This window comes from Microcaecilia unicolor, chromosome 4 (assembly GCF_901765095.1).
Source record: "Microcaecilia unicolor chromosome 4, aMicUni1.1, whole genome shotgun sequence".
Classification (NCBI taxonomy): domain Eukaryota; kingdom Metazoa; phylum Chordata; class Amphibia; order Gymnophiona; family Siphonopidae; genus Microcaecilia; species Microcaecilia unicolor.
In genome coordinates, this window is record NC_044034.1 from 324,780,031 (window position 1) to 324,793,782 (window position 13,752).

The 13,752-nt window shown below is 42.2% G+C and overlaps 1 protein-coding gene across 2 annotated transcripts; it reads right to left on the bottom strand.

Moving 5' to 3' along the window:
* Positions 1-793: 793 nt before the first annotated feature.
* PLPBP (pyridoxal phosphate binding protein) lies at positions 794-13,750 on the bottom strand. 2 transcript variants are annotated; one of them, XM_030201958.1, is made up of 8 exons: positions 13,729-13,750; positions 9,971-10,078; positions 9,158-9,193; positions 8,934-9,009; positions 8,705-8,839; positions 4,088-4,230; positions 3,005-3,103; positions 794-945 (listed from the first exon to the last, which is right to left on the bottom strand). In XM_030201958.1, exons 2-8 carry the CDS (start codon positions 10,019-10,021, stop codon positions 808-810), a joined length of 678 nt encoding a protein of 225 aa, XP_030057818.1. In that variant the 5' UTR covers positions 10,022-10,078; positions 13,729-13,750; the 3' UTR covers positions 794-807. The 2 variants fall into 2 exon arrangements, with proteins under 2 accessions (XP_030057818.1, XP_030057817.1); XM_030201957.1 differs by lacking the exon at positions 13,729-13,750 and adding an exon at positions 13,601-13,719.
* Between the last annotated feature and the right edge of the window lie 2 nt (positions 13,751-13,752).

Below are 13,752 nucleotides of genomic sequence, written 5' to 3' on the forward strand. Positions count from 1 at the left end.
GATATCCACAATGAATATTTATGACGGAGATTTGCATGCAGTGGAAACAGTGCATGCAAATTTCTCATGAATATTCATTGTGAGTATCCTGAAAACCTGACTGGCTGGGGTGCCTCCAGGACCAGGTTTGGAAACCACTGGTTTATTCTGTTTATAAAATGGACAGGAATTTTGTAGATACAGAAACCATGCCACCCCCAGCCCCCAAAATTTATGAGAATTTCTAATGCATACCAGGAAGGGGGAATCTTGTGGCAAGGGAAAAGGCCCAAGAACTGTGGAATTATAATGAACCATTACGATTTTTAACATTCTATAAGCCACCTCACTCTGTGGGTTAAACTATGGCTGCAGGAACAGGACAGCTTTGAAGAGGAGAATGCTCTTCAAGAGTCCAGACTAGTGAGCACACGCAAATCAATGGTGAAAAGTCAAGTGCAATGCCATCACCTGGGTGACATTTTCTCTTGTTCGGGAAGAAAGGGGAAACAGATGTCTTCTTTTCAAAATCAAGAATGAGATTTTCATGACAGTAGAAGTCCAATCTCTCCCTTATAAATGCACTATCAAACTTTAATCAGGAACATTAAAGTACTATTACACAAAATAATCCCCTGCTAGGGGGATGCAACAAATTCTTCTGACTTACAAGGAATTTGATGCTCCCTGTGCAACAACAATCCCCAACAGCTATGTCTCAATGAGAGCAAAATTCCCTGCCAATTCTTTCAGAATCCTTGCAAGTGAAATCCATGGTTAGATATGAGTGCTGAGTCTGCATAGTTTAATCTCGCTGCACCTCGTTGCTTAATGTCCCTGCACTGCTAGATCAGACAGCTTGTCTCGAACTTCCTCCACACCTTTACAATTTGTAGATTTGTCAGAATAATCCCGCTCTCCAAAAATGGTGCTTCCAATTCTCACATTTGTGGAGCCAACCTCTATCTGCAAAGGATGGGACAAAACAAACATTTTAAAAAAGGGGACATTGCTAATGCACAGAGTGATGACTATGGACCTAACAGTGACAACCTTGCACAGGACTTCCAATGGAATACAGAAGGTGCCTGGGCAAGCTGCATGGAGTAATCACCATTAAAATACAAACTTTAATGAGGATGGAGTGGACACATGTTTTGGCAGTTTTTTTGAAGTACCAGAAAATTTGGTGATAAGACATGATAGGAAACCTGGTGTTCTTGAAAGAATAGCCATACTAGGTCAGACCAATGGTCCATCTAGCCCAGTATCCTGCTTCCAACAGTGACCAATCTAGGTCACAAGTCCCTGGCAAAATCCCCAAAAGAGTTGCAAGATTCCATGCTACAAACCTCAAAGTTAAACAGTGGCTTTCACATGTCAATCTCAATAGCCAGCTATGAAATTTTCCTCCAGGAACTTATCCAAACCTTTTTTAAACCCAGACACACTAACTTACCACATCCTCTGGTAACGAATTCGAGCTTAACTATTCACTGGGGGAAAAAATATTTTTTTTTCTATTTGTTTTAAAAGTACTACCACGTAACTTCATGGAGTGTCACCTCATCTTTGTACTTTTTTGAAAGAGGAAACAACTGATTCACGTTTATTCATTCTACTCCACTCAGGATTTAATAGATCTCTATCATATCCCCCCCTTAGCCATCTCCAGAAGTGCCGTAACCTCTTAAGCCTTTCCTTGTATAAGAAGAGTTCCATCCCCTTAATTGATCTGGTTGCAGAGAAAAATGATAAGGCATGAAACAGCCTACTAGCAAAGGTGGTGCAGACAGGCTGTGGGTGTGCTCAAGAACACATCAGTATATATGTTCTCCAGCAGACTCAGTTTGTTTAGAACTAACATTGTGTACAGTGAAATGAAAGGGGTTGAAAGTTCAGGTACAGATGGCTGAGGGGGGATATGATCGAGGTCTACAAAATCCTGAGTGGTGTAGAACAGATAAAAGTGAATCGATTTTTCAATACTTTTAAAACAAATAGGAGGAAATATTTTTTCACTCAAATAATAGTTAAACTCTGGAACTCACTGCCGGAAGATGTAACAGCAGTTAGCGTATCTGGGTTTAAAAAAGAAAAAAAAAAAAAGGTTTGGACAAGTTCCTGGAGAAAAAGTCCAGAGTGTTATTGAGATCGACATGGAATGTTGCTTCTCATTGAGTTTATGCCAATACTTGTGACCTGGCTTGGCCACTGTTGGAAGCAGGATACTGGGCTAGATGGACCACTGGTTGGACCTAGTATGGCTATTATGTTCTTAAGTGCATCTGCCTGCCAGCAAGGATGAGAGGGAGAACATGATCTGGGAACAGAGGAAGAAGAGCAGACAGGAGGAGAGAGAAGCTGAAAAAGATGAAGAGGAAGATCACAGTGGAGAAAAAAAAGGGAGAGAAAGAACAGGAATTCAGATGAGATAAGCTATGCAGAGATTGTCGTGGAAAAAAGTCAGGAAGACAATTGAGAAGGAATGCGGATAGAGAACCAAGAAAAAATCAGAGACAAAGGACTGACATCAAATACAGCCACAAAGGTTGGAAAAATGATGTCACTTGAGTATAAATCTCTACTACCTGGGATGAGTCAGGAACAGGGAACAACTGGTATTCCAGTCTCCTCTAGCCCTGCAGTCACCAGGATACATGTATTTTACTGGAAGGATATAGGGCAGAAGGAGAAGTTGCAGATCTGATGCCAAGATCTGAAAAGTCTCATAAATATTGTCTCTCTGATAGATGTATTAATGGTCAACTCTCAACTTGAGAGAAGAGAGAGGAACATCACTGGCATTTTCGGCTGACCGAAATAGAAACAATGGCTGAAAACTAACTTCAGGCCGGTTTCAGCTCCAAAGCCAAAACTGAAACTTACTCACTACTTCTAGCACTGCCAATAGAGGCTGATCATGGGATCAAAGGGCTGCACTGGTGACTCACTCATCAGAACCAGTTTACAAACAGCTGCTGTAAACCTGCAGAGTCTGGTAAAAAGCCACAAGCACACTTACTGCATGTTCAAAGTCCATGGACATTCCCATGCTGAGTTCCACCTTCTCATGGGGGATCTTCAACTTCTCACACACCTCCTGTCGCAGAGATATTAACACCTGCACAGACAGACAAGTAGGTTAGATGGATTTCTGGTTTTAAAAAAACGGACTTGGGAGTCGGCGTACGAAACCTGGGTTTGCATTTCTTGTCCAAACAGGGGACAGGCTTCTAAGAAGAGAGGAAAGGAGGCCCCCCCCCCCCCCTCCAAAAAGGTTTAGTAAGTGTTTCAGAAGAATCAAGAATGGTGGTATAGTTTGCTACTAAGTTATGAGACAGTTCAGTACATTGTCATTTTGTCTCTTAAAAATAATCATAGCGGGTTGTGACAGCAGTGGGACACTGGTATATTGAGGGTGTGTCTTGGGGGTGGGGAGGGGGACAACAGTGTTCCCACCCTCCCCACTGCCACCCAATCTCAGCTGATACTAGGAGACTGCAGCTGGTGCCATGACAGGCCACTGCTTCTGTAATTCAGTCTTCTTGTCTCTTGTACCCATGTGATTTACAGCTCAGATCACCTGTTGCACAGATTTCTACAGTGCACTGTGGTTCAAATGAAACAGAAGTGGCGGTGGAGGCAGGAAGAATAGGATAGAGAAGTGTAGGTCATGCCTAGGAGTAGCAGACAGAGGAAGATTTTGATTACTAAAGAAATGATTATAACCCCCTCCTCAATTTTTACTGCATCTACCTGTAGCTTTTCATCTCTGTATCCCTCCCCTATTGTCCAGCAACTCCCCTCTTATCTCCCCCTCCTTCCCTCCCACCCACATTCCAAGTTCTACCTCAACAGCACCAAAATAAAAGCAAGCGTGAAGTCTGAGCCTATGCATGCACTCCAAGTCACGCTGTCTCCCTGTACCCTTTGGCATACGCTTCCTATTTCCTAGGGCAGGGCATAGAGTATGCACAGGTCAGACAAAGCATACTGTCACCTGTGCAATTTTTGCATGAAAGGAGAGACATTTCAGTGCACTACTGTTAGCTTTGAGCATCAAGGAGAAGATATCTCACAGGCTACAAGCAGATGATGTACGCACCTGGAAATCTGGATTAGGACCCTGGTTGGGGTCATGTCCAAAGCTTCCAATTGTCATTAAACCCACAAACTCAAGGCTGGGACACTTCTGGATGATATGTGCCACGGTGGCCACGGTTTCCGCAGGTGGAAGACCATGCTTACCTGGAAAATAAAGGAGGAGTTGTTCTCAGAACAGCAGGCTCTTGGCTGTCCAGTCGGAGCCTGGCCATCCTATGTGCCAGGAAACTCATGCTTCAATATAGCCACGTTCAAATTCACACATAATAAGCCCTGTGCTACAGAGAGGCAGATTTAAAGGATGAACCCCACAAATGGAAGGTTATTTTCTCAAGCCTGTATCATCCCTGGTATGCATTAAAGGGACTGGAGAATGAGTAGTCTCCTGTTGAGAATAGAGGGGTCCCAAGCCCCCCCAAGAAGGCTAGAGTGACCTTAATCTGACTCCATCTCTAAATAGCACTAGTACTGGGGTAATCGGGGAGTTGTGAAGTTCTAAGAGGAATTGCCACTGAGAGAGACGTTAGGTCTAAGGGACCCGCATTAGTCCGCCTCTCAGCACTGGCAAGGAATAGATACCAGCCTTATGACAAACTGGATTTAGGTTACAAGTTATACAATGCCGCGAAAGATAGCCTGATATAGCAAAAGCATTTATACTTACAGCCTTTCATCATTAAGTGAAGCCCACAAATCATCATTTGGAATGAGGAGTTTATTTGCTAAGGTATAAGTCAAATCAGTGATTGACAACAGGCATGTACAATCAATTAATTATAGGAATATAATAAGCTGCAAACAGGTGTTAATTATTTGCTAAAAGCAATTAGGTAATTTGTTAATTCTGCTGGACACATTGGTTTCCCTTGGAGAGAGAGTGCCAACCCTTTTCTCTCTAACTTAAACCAGGAAATACCCTGATTTTTATAGGTGCCCTCAGGATATGGATAATATGACAGTAGATATACCTGATTGGATCTATGCTAATGTCATGGTTGTCACTGATTGGCTCATGCTAATGAGTAGCTTCTATCTTGCTAACATGGTTTTGTCTTTAGCTCGCTTGATCACAAATCTTAAGCAAGACCCTGCTCACAGGAAAGTCTCCCTCCTCTGACAGCTAGTTCCCTCTTTTCTCTGCACCTGGTATGACTCACTCATTTCTCAACTTGTTTTTCTAACTTACATTAGAGAAAATTCCACTTTGTAACAGATACGGGCTTCCATTTTGTGTTGAAATCCTCCATTTTGTTTCCATATCTATTTACCTAACTTTTAGGCCTCAATCCGGGCTACAAACTAGGCCATACTTTTCCAGTAAGCTCCCAGTTATGTCAGCCATCAGATTTCTGACTCAGCCAAGGTCTGTAATGGCCTGAGCTCTATGACTGGGCCCACCACCATTCCAGTGGGGGAGTCTCTCTGGCTGTACCATAATTATACACTCCCCAAAACCAAAGAGACTATGATGAAAGTAACTGGTTAACAGCCACCTCCCTCTGCCCCAAAACAGGGTGGAAGCCAGAACTTCTGCTGCATTTTCAATCCAGCCTTGGAAATCAAAAGGATTATGTATGATTTTTTTTAAACCTTGGAATTGGGGAGGGAATTTTCCTCCTTGCCCCCAATCACTGGAAAATCATTCACTTTTACTCTCTTGTTCATAGCCCCTGTGTGCAGTTAGCAGAGCTCTGCTGGAGGATGCCACCTATCAGCACTTTTCATCTGGATCATACCTCAGCCCTGGAGGAAAGTTAAGCCTGGGAACTCAATCACCTAGAAAGTCAAGGGTATCAACTGAGTACAGCCACCCAAGCTGATCCCAATACCTCAACCAAGACCTTCAAACCTCCAGTCATGCACTGTCATACTGAACTGTGTGCAGGCTCCAATATATTTTATTGGACCAGCATAAAAATGATCCAAAATGAGCTCCTGAGACTTTTAGTTGCTTAGATGCTAACTCAGCAAGCCAGCCAATCACAGAATTTTTATCACAAATAGTCCCCTTGTAAGCCCACAATACCCTATCCAAACTTACACAAGAACATAATAGCCATACTGGGTCCGACCAACAGTCCATCTAGCCCAGAACCCCGTTTCCAACAGTGGCCAAAACCTAAATAGTAGCAACATTCCATTATACAAAAACTGAAAATCTTTTTGTGGACCTATAAACTCATTCTAGGCTTCAGCTAATCAAAATCTAACTTTTCATGTGATCATTGAAAAAGCTAAAGACACAAGTAAGGAGACTGGAACGTGCTTGGAAAAAAATGAAAGATGAACACACAATGAATGGAAACAAATGCTAAGAAAATACAAATATACGAGACAAAGCAAAAGGTCATATTACAAAACCAAAATTGGACCAGATTACAAAGATGCACATAAATTATTCCAACTCGTGCACAAATTACTTGACACCTCACCGGTTACCTCAACAAAGACAACCCCATCAGTAGATGATCTGGCAATCTACTTTAATAAGAAAATCACTAAATTACGATCCATGTTACCACTCAACACCACTGACCATGAAAAATTCATTAACTGCTTGGACCCAACTACTGATGAATATCCAGCCGACCAAACCTGGACTAACTTCAACCTACTGGCCGACAAAACCGTTACCCAAGCGATCAACAGATCGCCAAATCCCATTGCAAACTGGACATCTGTCCCAACTACCTAATTAAATCCGCCCCTCAACGCTTCATAACAGACCTCACCTCTTATTTAAACTTCATGCTACAACATGGACTCTTCCCTAAGGATAAACGAAATATATTACTTACCCCAATAGCAAAAAATCCAAAGAAAAAATTAAATGATTTAACCAACTACTGCCTGGTAGTGTCTATTCCTCTGGTAACAAAATTAATGGAAAGCATGGTAACCAAACAACTTACTGACTACTTAACCAAATTTTCAATAATACATGAATCACAATCAGGTTTTCGATCTAACCACAGCACTGAAACAGTATTAATTACTCTCCTAACCAAATTTAAACAAATAATTGCAACTAGCAATAGTGTTCTCCCCTTACAATTTGACATGTCCAGCGCGTTCGACATGGTTAGCCATAAAATATTATTGAACATCCTAGAATACTTCGGACTTGGAGGGAACGTATTGAATTGGATCAACGGCTTCCTTACCGCAAGAACATACCAAGTGACAAACTTGAATACATCATCGCCTTGGAACCTGACTGTGGAGTACCCCAGGTATCACCTTTATCACCAACACTTTTCAATCTAATGATGACACCGCTGGCCAAATCACTCTCTCACCAAGGCCTCAATCCATACATCTATGCAGATGATGTCACGATCTACATCCCGTTCAAACATGATCTAACAGAAATTAATAATGAAATTAAACACAGTCTCCAAATAATGAACTCATATGGGTGGATGCTTTCCAACTGAAACAACGCAGAAAAAAACACAATGTCTTATCCTCTCATCACAATACAACAAGATCAAACAAACCACTATAAACACCCCAGATTATATCCTTCCTATTTTGGACAACCTGAAACTTTGGGGAGTTACAATTGACCAAAATCTCACACTAGAAAGCCAGGTGAAAAATATAACAAAGAAAATGTTCTATGTAATGTGGAAACTCAAAAGAGTTAAACCTTTCTTCCCAAGGGACATATTCAGTAGACTGGTACAATCAATGGTGTTAAGTCATCTGGATTACTGTAATGCCATCTACGCCAGATGCAAAGTACAAAATCCGCCGCATTGAGCCTGCCATGAGTGGGAAAGCGCGGGGTACAAATGTAACAAAAAAAACAAACAAAAAAAATCATTAAGAAACTCCAGACTGCCCAGAACACTGCAGCCAGACTCATATTTGGAAAAGCGAAATGCGAAAGTGCCAAACCCCTAAGAGAAAGATTACACTGGCTCCCATTGAAAGAACGAACAGCATTTAAAATATGCACCTTGGTTCGTAAAATTATTCATGGTGAGGCCCAGACATGTGTGTCAGACCGTATAGATTTACCAACCAGGAACACAAAAAGATCAGCACGCACATTCTTGAACCTCCACTACCCCAGTTGCAGAGGACTTAAATATAAATCTATGCATCTAGCTTTTCCTACATCAGCACACAACTGTGGAATGCCTAACCAAAGGCCTTGAAAACTATGCACGACTTAACAGCCTTCTGGAAATTACTAAAGACTTACCTGTTTAAAAGGATATACCACAACGAGTCATCATAACTGACCTAACATCAAAACTGTACCACAACCAGATAAAAATAGATTTCTACACACTTGACTGCTTCAATCAACTCTCACCAATGAACTTTAACACATCACCCCCCCTACCTCTTATGCTTGAATTGAGTTGTCTATCCAATGTTCTTTACAACCTACTTCAACATTTAAGAGCTTTAATGTTAAACTGTTTTTGTATTTCTCTTCCCGGAAATGGTGATCACCACCATTACGGCACAATGTAATCCACATTGAGCCTGCAAAAAGGTGGGAAAATGTGGGATAGAAATGTAACAAAAATAAATCTGATTCATGGAAGGAGCCTGGTACAACTGCATGCAACAGTCAACAGAAGTCATACCAAATACTCACTACTCTCCCCACTGGTGTTGACCTGCACCATAATCTTTAACTTCTCCGGTGACCCCTTCTTCTGCCAGGAACTGTTCACCTTGTCTGCCAGCTTGATGGAATCCAGCGTTTCCAGCATAAAGAGGTTGGGAACAGCTTAGGTGAGCAAGGAAAGACTGAGGATGAGTAGACTCAAAACCAAGGTATCATATGCTCAAATAGAGATATAAAAAAAATAAGAATTACATACAAACTAATTTGTTGATGTTGTTCTTCTGCAGATGACCTATAAAATGCCATTTAATCTCCGGACATGCGGACTGGATCTGGAAAATAATAAAAAAAAATATTTACTCAAATCTGGCAACACGTGCTTTCAAGCACTTATGCATCTTGGGAACTTTCATGCTCCATTCTTGGACAACCCTTGTATTAACATACAGGAACTGTGAAAGCAAAGTCACACTCACTTACTTTAGAATCTGATGCCTTTTCTAACAGCTCTTGAACCTGGAGGAAAAATTAAAATATTCTTTCAGTTATTAGGAAGCCAGGCAATCATGTCTTCTCTTGGGCTTTCCACCAGAGACAGCCAAAGGAGCAAAGCTATCAGAACTACTTTGCCGAACAGCTCTCTTGTGGGTTCACAATTTTACTGGGGCTATAGTGCTAAAAGTCTTCAATTAAAGTTAACCCAGGTTCCCTTCCCCTCCACTTGCCCTCAGTCCTGTCTAGCTCAGCCTTTCCAGCAATGAGCATCTAGACGAATAGAACACTGCTTCTACAGGAAGCCAGCACATGGACTCCGAACCCTGGCCATTAGGCATCACCTCTGAGATACTTGGATCTCTACCAAGAATCAAACCCAACTCTCCTCCACATTACCAAATGCAGCTGTCATGGAGCCAGTTAGGTGCCACCCACCCTCAGCACTGTCTACAGAGGGTGCTGGTAGTAGATCAGGGCATGTTTTACAGATATGATGCACAACTAAGTACTCAACGGTACAATGGAAATGCCCCTTTGAATACATTCTAGCCTTGTATTTCCAAAGCATGCCAAAGGCTCATAGCCAGGCAAACTCACTAGTGTCCTCAGCATGATCATGGCTTCATCAAAGCACTACACCAAAAAAACAAAAACAAACTGGAAAGTAGCTCGGAGACTCAACTTGCTACAAGGTCACATATTGAGGGACAGAGTCCTGACATACCTAATTGGTCTCTAATCGCCCTTTTACACTCAGAATTACAACAGACAAAGGGAAGGGGACTGAACTGCACTTACATAGTTTTCTCCAAAGTAACGCTGCCCTTGCGCATAGGCCTCGATCACCATGTCCACTGGTTTGGTTTTGCTGACAGCCACAAGTCGTGGCTGGACTGCTGGGAGACTCTGGTAAAAAAGGAAGCAGGACTTGATGCAATGAGCAAATGCACTCCAAGAACAGACTTCAGAATCTCATAACAAACTGCATTAAATTTGGATTCATTATAGTATACATTCCGAGTTCAATCTAAGCACAATTTATTAGTCTGTATCAACTGTGTGAGGCACTCAAGACTCAGCAGCTTATCACTGTATACAAGTATACTATGAGGCTGAATAGTTCTGAATGAAATCCACTCACTTCATCTTTCCAGAGCTGCCAAGCTACCAAGTTCCTGGAGTGATATTTTCTGACTACTTATAGCTATGACTTGCATTCTAAATTATTTCTAGTCCCTTGATCTACCCATTGAAATCAGCACTGCATGTCCCAGGATGCACCATGACGAATGGCCAGAAATTTTATTTTTTATTTTTGTTACATTTGTACCCCGCGCTTTCCCACTCATGGCAGGCTCGATGCGGCTTACATGGGGCAATGGAGGGTTAAGTGACTTGCCCAGAGTCACAAGGAGCTGCCTGTGCCTGAAGTGGGAATCGAACTCAGTTCCCCAGGACCAAAGTCCACCACCCTAACCACTAGGCCACTCCTCCACTCCAATCCAGCACTGGCCTAACAACTCAACACCGACAATGGCTAACCTGGAAGCTCTTCCCTTAAACTCAGATCTGAGTACCCCCAGAAACAAGTAGTACGATAATCTAAACTATACATACAATATACACCATTGAGCAACTACAAGTCTTGCCGTCCAGCAATTCTCTCCAGCACCTAGAAGCAGCCATGGTCAGAACATTTGCCATAATGGGTCCCACAAGAATATGACCCGACTGGTTCATATAATGTGTTTGTGTCCAGGCCTTCACAGCCAGCAGTGACATACAGTACCTTATACTCTTGGGTATATGTTCAAACTGTCTAGTCACGATGCAAGTTATTTCTAAAGCCATTTACCACCCCATGCTCCAATCAATGAGACTGTAGCTCTGTTCTGAGCATATTCTTATACCTTGACAAATATTATGTGAGAGATGTATCCTTTCAAGCCCTGGTTTCCACAACCTCTGGTTGAAAGGTTTAAAAAGTTAAGTTTGCCTGTCTGCAGATGATACCAAGATTTATAATAACGAGATACCCAGAGGGAGTGAAAAATATGAGAAAGTATCTCCAAAGTTAGAAGAATGGTCTAATATCTGGCAGTTAAAATGTAATGCAAAGAAGTGCATAGTGATGCATTTGGGGAGTAGAAATCTAAGGGACCCATATGTCCTAGGAGAGAGGCTGATATGCAGATACTGGGAGAGGGTCCTTGGGGTGATACTGTCCAAGGGTCTGAAAATGACGAAACAGTGTGACAAGGCGGTGCCTGTAGCCAGAAGCATGCTAGGCTGCACAGAGGTGTAACCAGTAGAAGAAAGGAGGTGTTGATGCCCCTGTACAAGTCATTGGTGGAGGCTGTCTCTTGCTAAGGATGTAAAAAGACTTGCTGAAGCGGTCCAGAAGGTGACAAAATAGTATGGGTCTTATGCCAAAAGTTGTACAAGAAGAGACTGGACATCCTGAATATGTATAACCTAGAGGAAAGAAGGACAGAGGGTTTATAATACAGACATTTAAATACTTGAAAGGTATTAATATAGAAACAAATCTTTTCCAGAGAAGGGGCAATGGTAAAACTAGAGGACATGAATTGAGGTTAAAGGGTGGCAGACTTTGGAATAATGTCAGGAAATTCTTTTTCACGGAGAGCATGGTCGATGCCTGGAATGCTCTCCTGAGACAAAAAAAAATGACAGAATTCAAAGAGGTGTGGGATGAGCAGAGGATCTCTAATTAGAAAATGGATGGTATTTAAAAAAAAAAAAAAAACAAACTTAAATGGCCGCATGTGTGTGGATGTGTTGAGTGGCACTTAGATGGCGACTTCAGCTGTGAATAACTAAGGCTGGTGCCAGGCAGACTTGTATAGTCTATGTCCCATATATTGCAATGTAGTTTAGGATGGGTTGGAAAGGGCTTCAGCAGCAACTTCATTAGCTGGGACATGAGAACTTCTATGGTCTATTTTCCACCTTGAGTACTGCATTCAGTTCTGGTCAAAGTATCTCAAAAAAGATTTAGCAGAATTAGAAAAGATTCAAAGGGGATGGAACTCCTCTTGTATGAGGAAAGGCTAAAGAGCATAGGGCTCTTCAGTTTGGAAAAGAGATGGATGAGGGGAGATATGACTGAGGTCTACAAAATCTCAGGTGATGTAGAATAAGTAGAAGTAAATCGATTTTTTACTTGTTCCAAAAGTATAAAGACTAGGAGACACTCGAAGTTACATGGAAATACGGTTAAAACAAATAGGAGGAAATATTTTTTTTTTCACTCAACAAATAGTTAAGCTCTGGAACTCATTGCCAAAGGATGTAGTAATTATGGTTTGCGTATCTGGGTTAAAAAAGGTTTGGACAAATTCCAGGAGGAAAAGTCCATATAGTCTGCTATTGAGACAGACATGGGGAAGCAACTGCTTGACCTGGGATTGATAGCATTGAATGTTGCTACTAACTGGGTTTCTGTCATGTACTTGTGATGTGGCTTGGCCACTGTTTGGAAAACAGGATACTGGGCTAGATGAACCATTGGTCTGATCCAGTATGGCTACTCTTACATTTTTATGAAATACCAAAAAAAGACCACGATCAAGTATTTTATACCACATTCACAATTAGTTTAATCATGAATTGATAAGTGTAAATGCCGGGCAGACTGGATGGACTATTTTACTATACAGAAAAGTTAAAATGAAAAAAACACTTAATTTCCAAAAACATATTTACAGCAAGGACTGAGGCAGGGATATGGAGCAGCAGAAGTTAGGGACTGGCTGCTTAAGAACATAAAACCCATTCTAATTCTCAGACATATGAAGTTTCCAGGCCCCAAAGAACATAGTTGAAAGGAAACTCTACTGCCAAAACTCAATGAGTAACAAAACCCAAGTCCATCTGCATCCCTAATTCTCACTTACTCACAGTGACAGCGGGCCCTGTGCAGGTGGTCCTTCCTATTAATAATCCAGGGATCCTGCATCAGACCCAGCACAAAATGGACATACAACATTCATAAGGAGAGGGCCTTACCCTGAAAAACATGGGAAGAACTGAGAAACGGGAAAAAAATTGGCATAAGAGTAACAGCCAGAAAGGAGCTGAAGAAGCTGCTATACCAAAAGCGACAGCCTCAGCACTAACCACCTTAATGGGCAGACTAGGTAGACCGTGCTGGTCTTTATCTGCCGTCAGGTACTATATAAGGATAGACGAATCGATTGAGAAAAAAAAAAAACAGCAGCAAAGCTAAAATCCAGGCCAAGAGTACCTAAAGGAGCAGAAGAAAAGAAACATATGCACAAGTATAAGATAGGAACAGCGAGCGAAGCAGCAGCCAGAAGTGGAGGTAGGTAGAAACAGGATCAGCACTAGAACCACGTGGGGGGAGGGAGATCAAACACTCAAAATCCTACCCTCGAACTTTACCTGGGGTCTCTGGGCCGCAGCCCTCTGCACCCGCTCCAACACCGCCTTCAAGGCTCTGCCTACCTCCGTGGACATTCCTGCTGTCCTCCACATCCTCCCCTCCTCCTAACCACCGTACACCTACCTACCGCTTCCGGCCCCGCCCAGCTCCG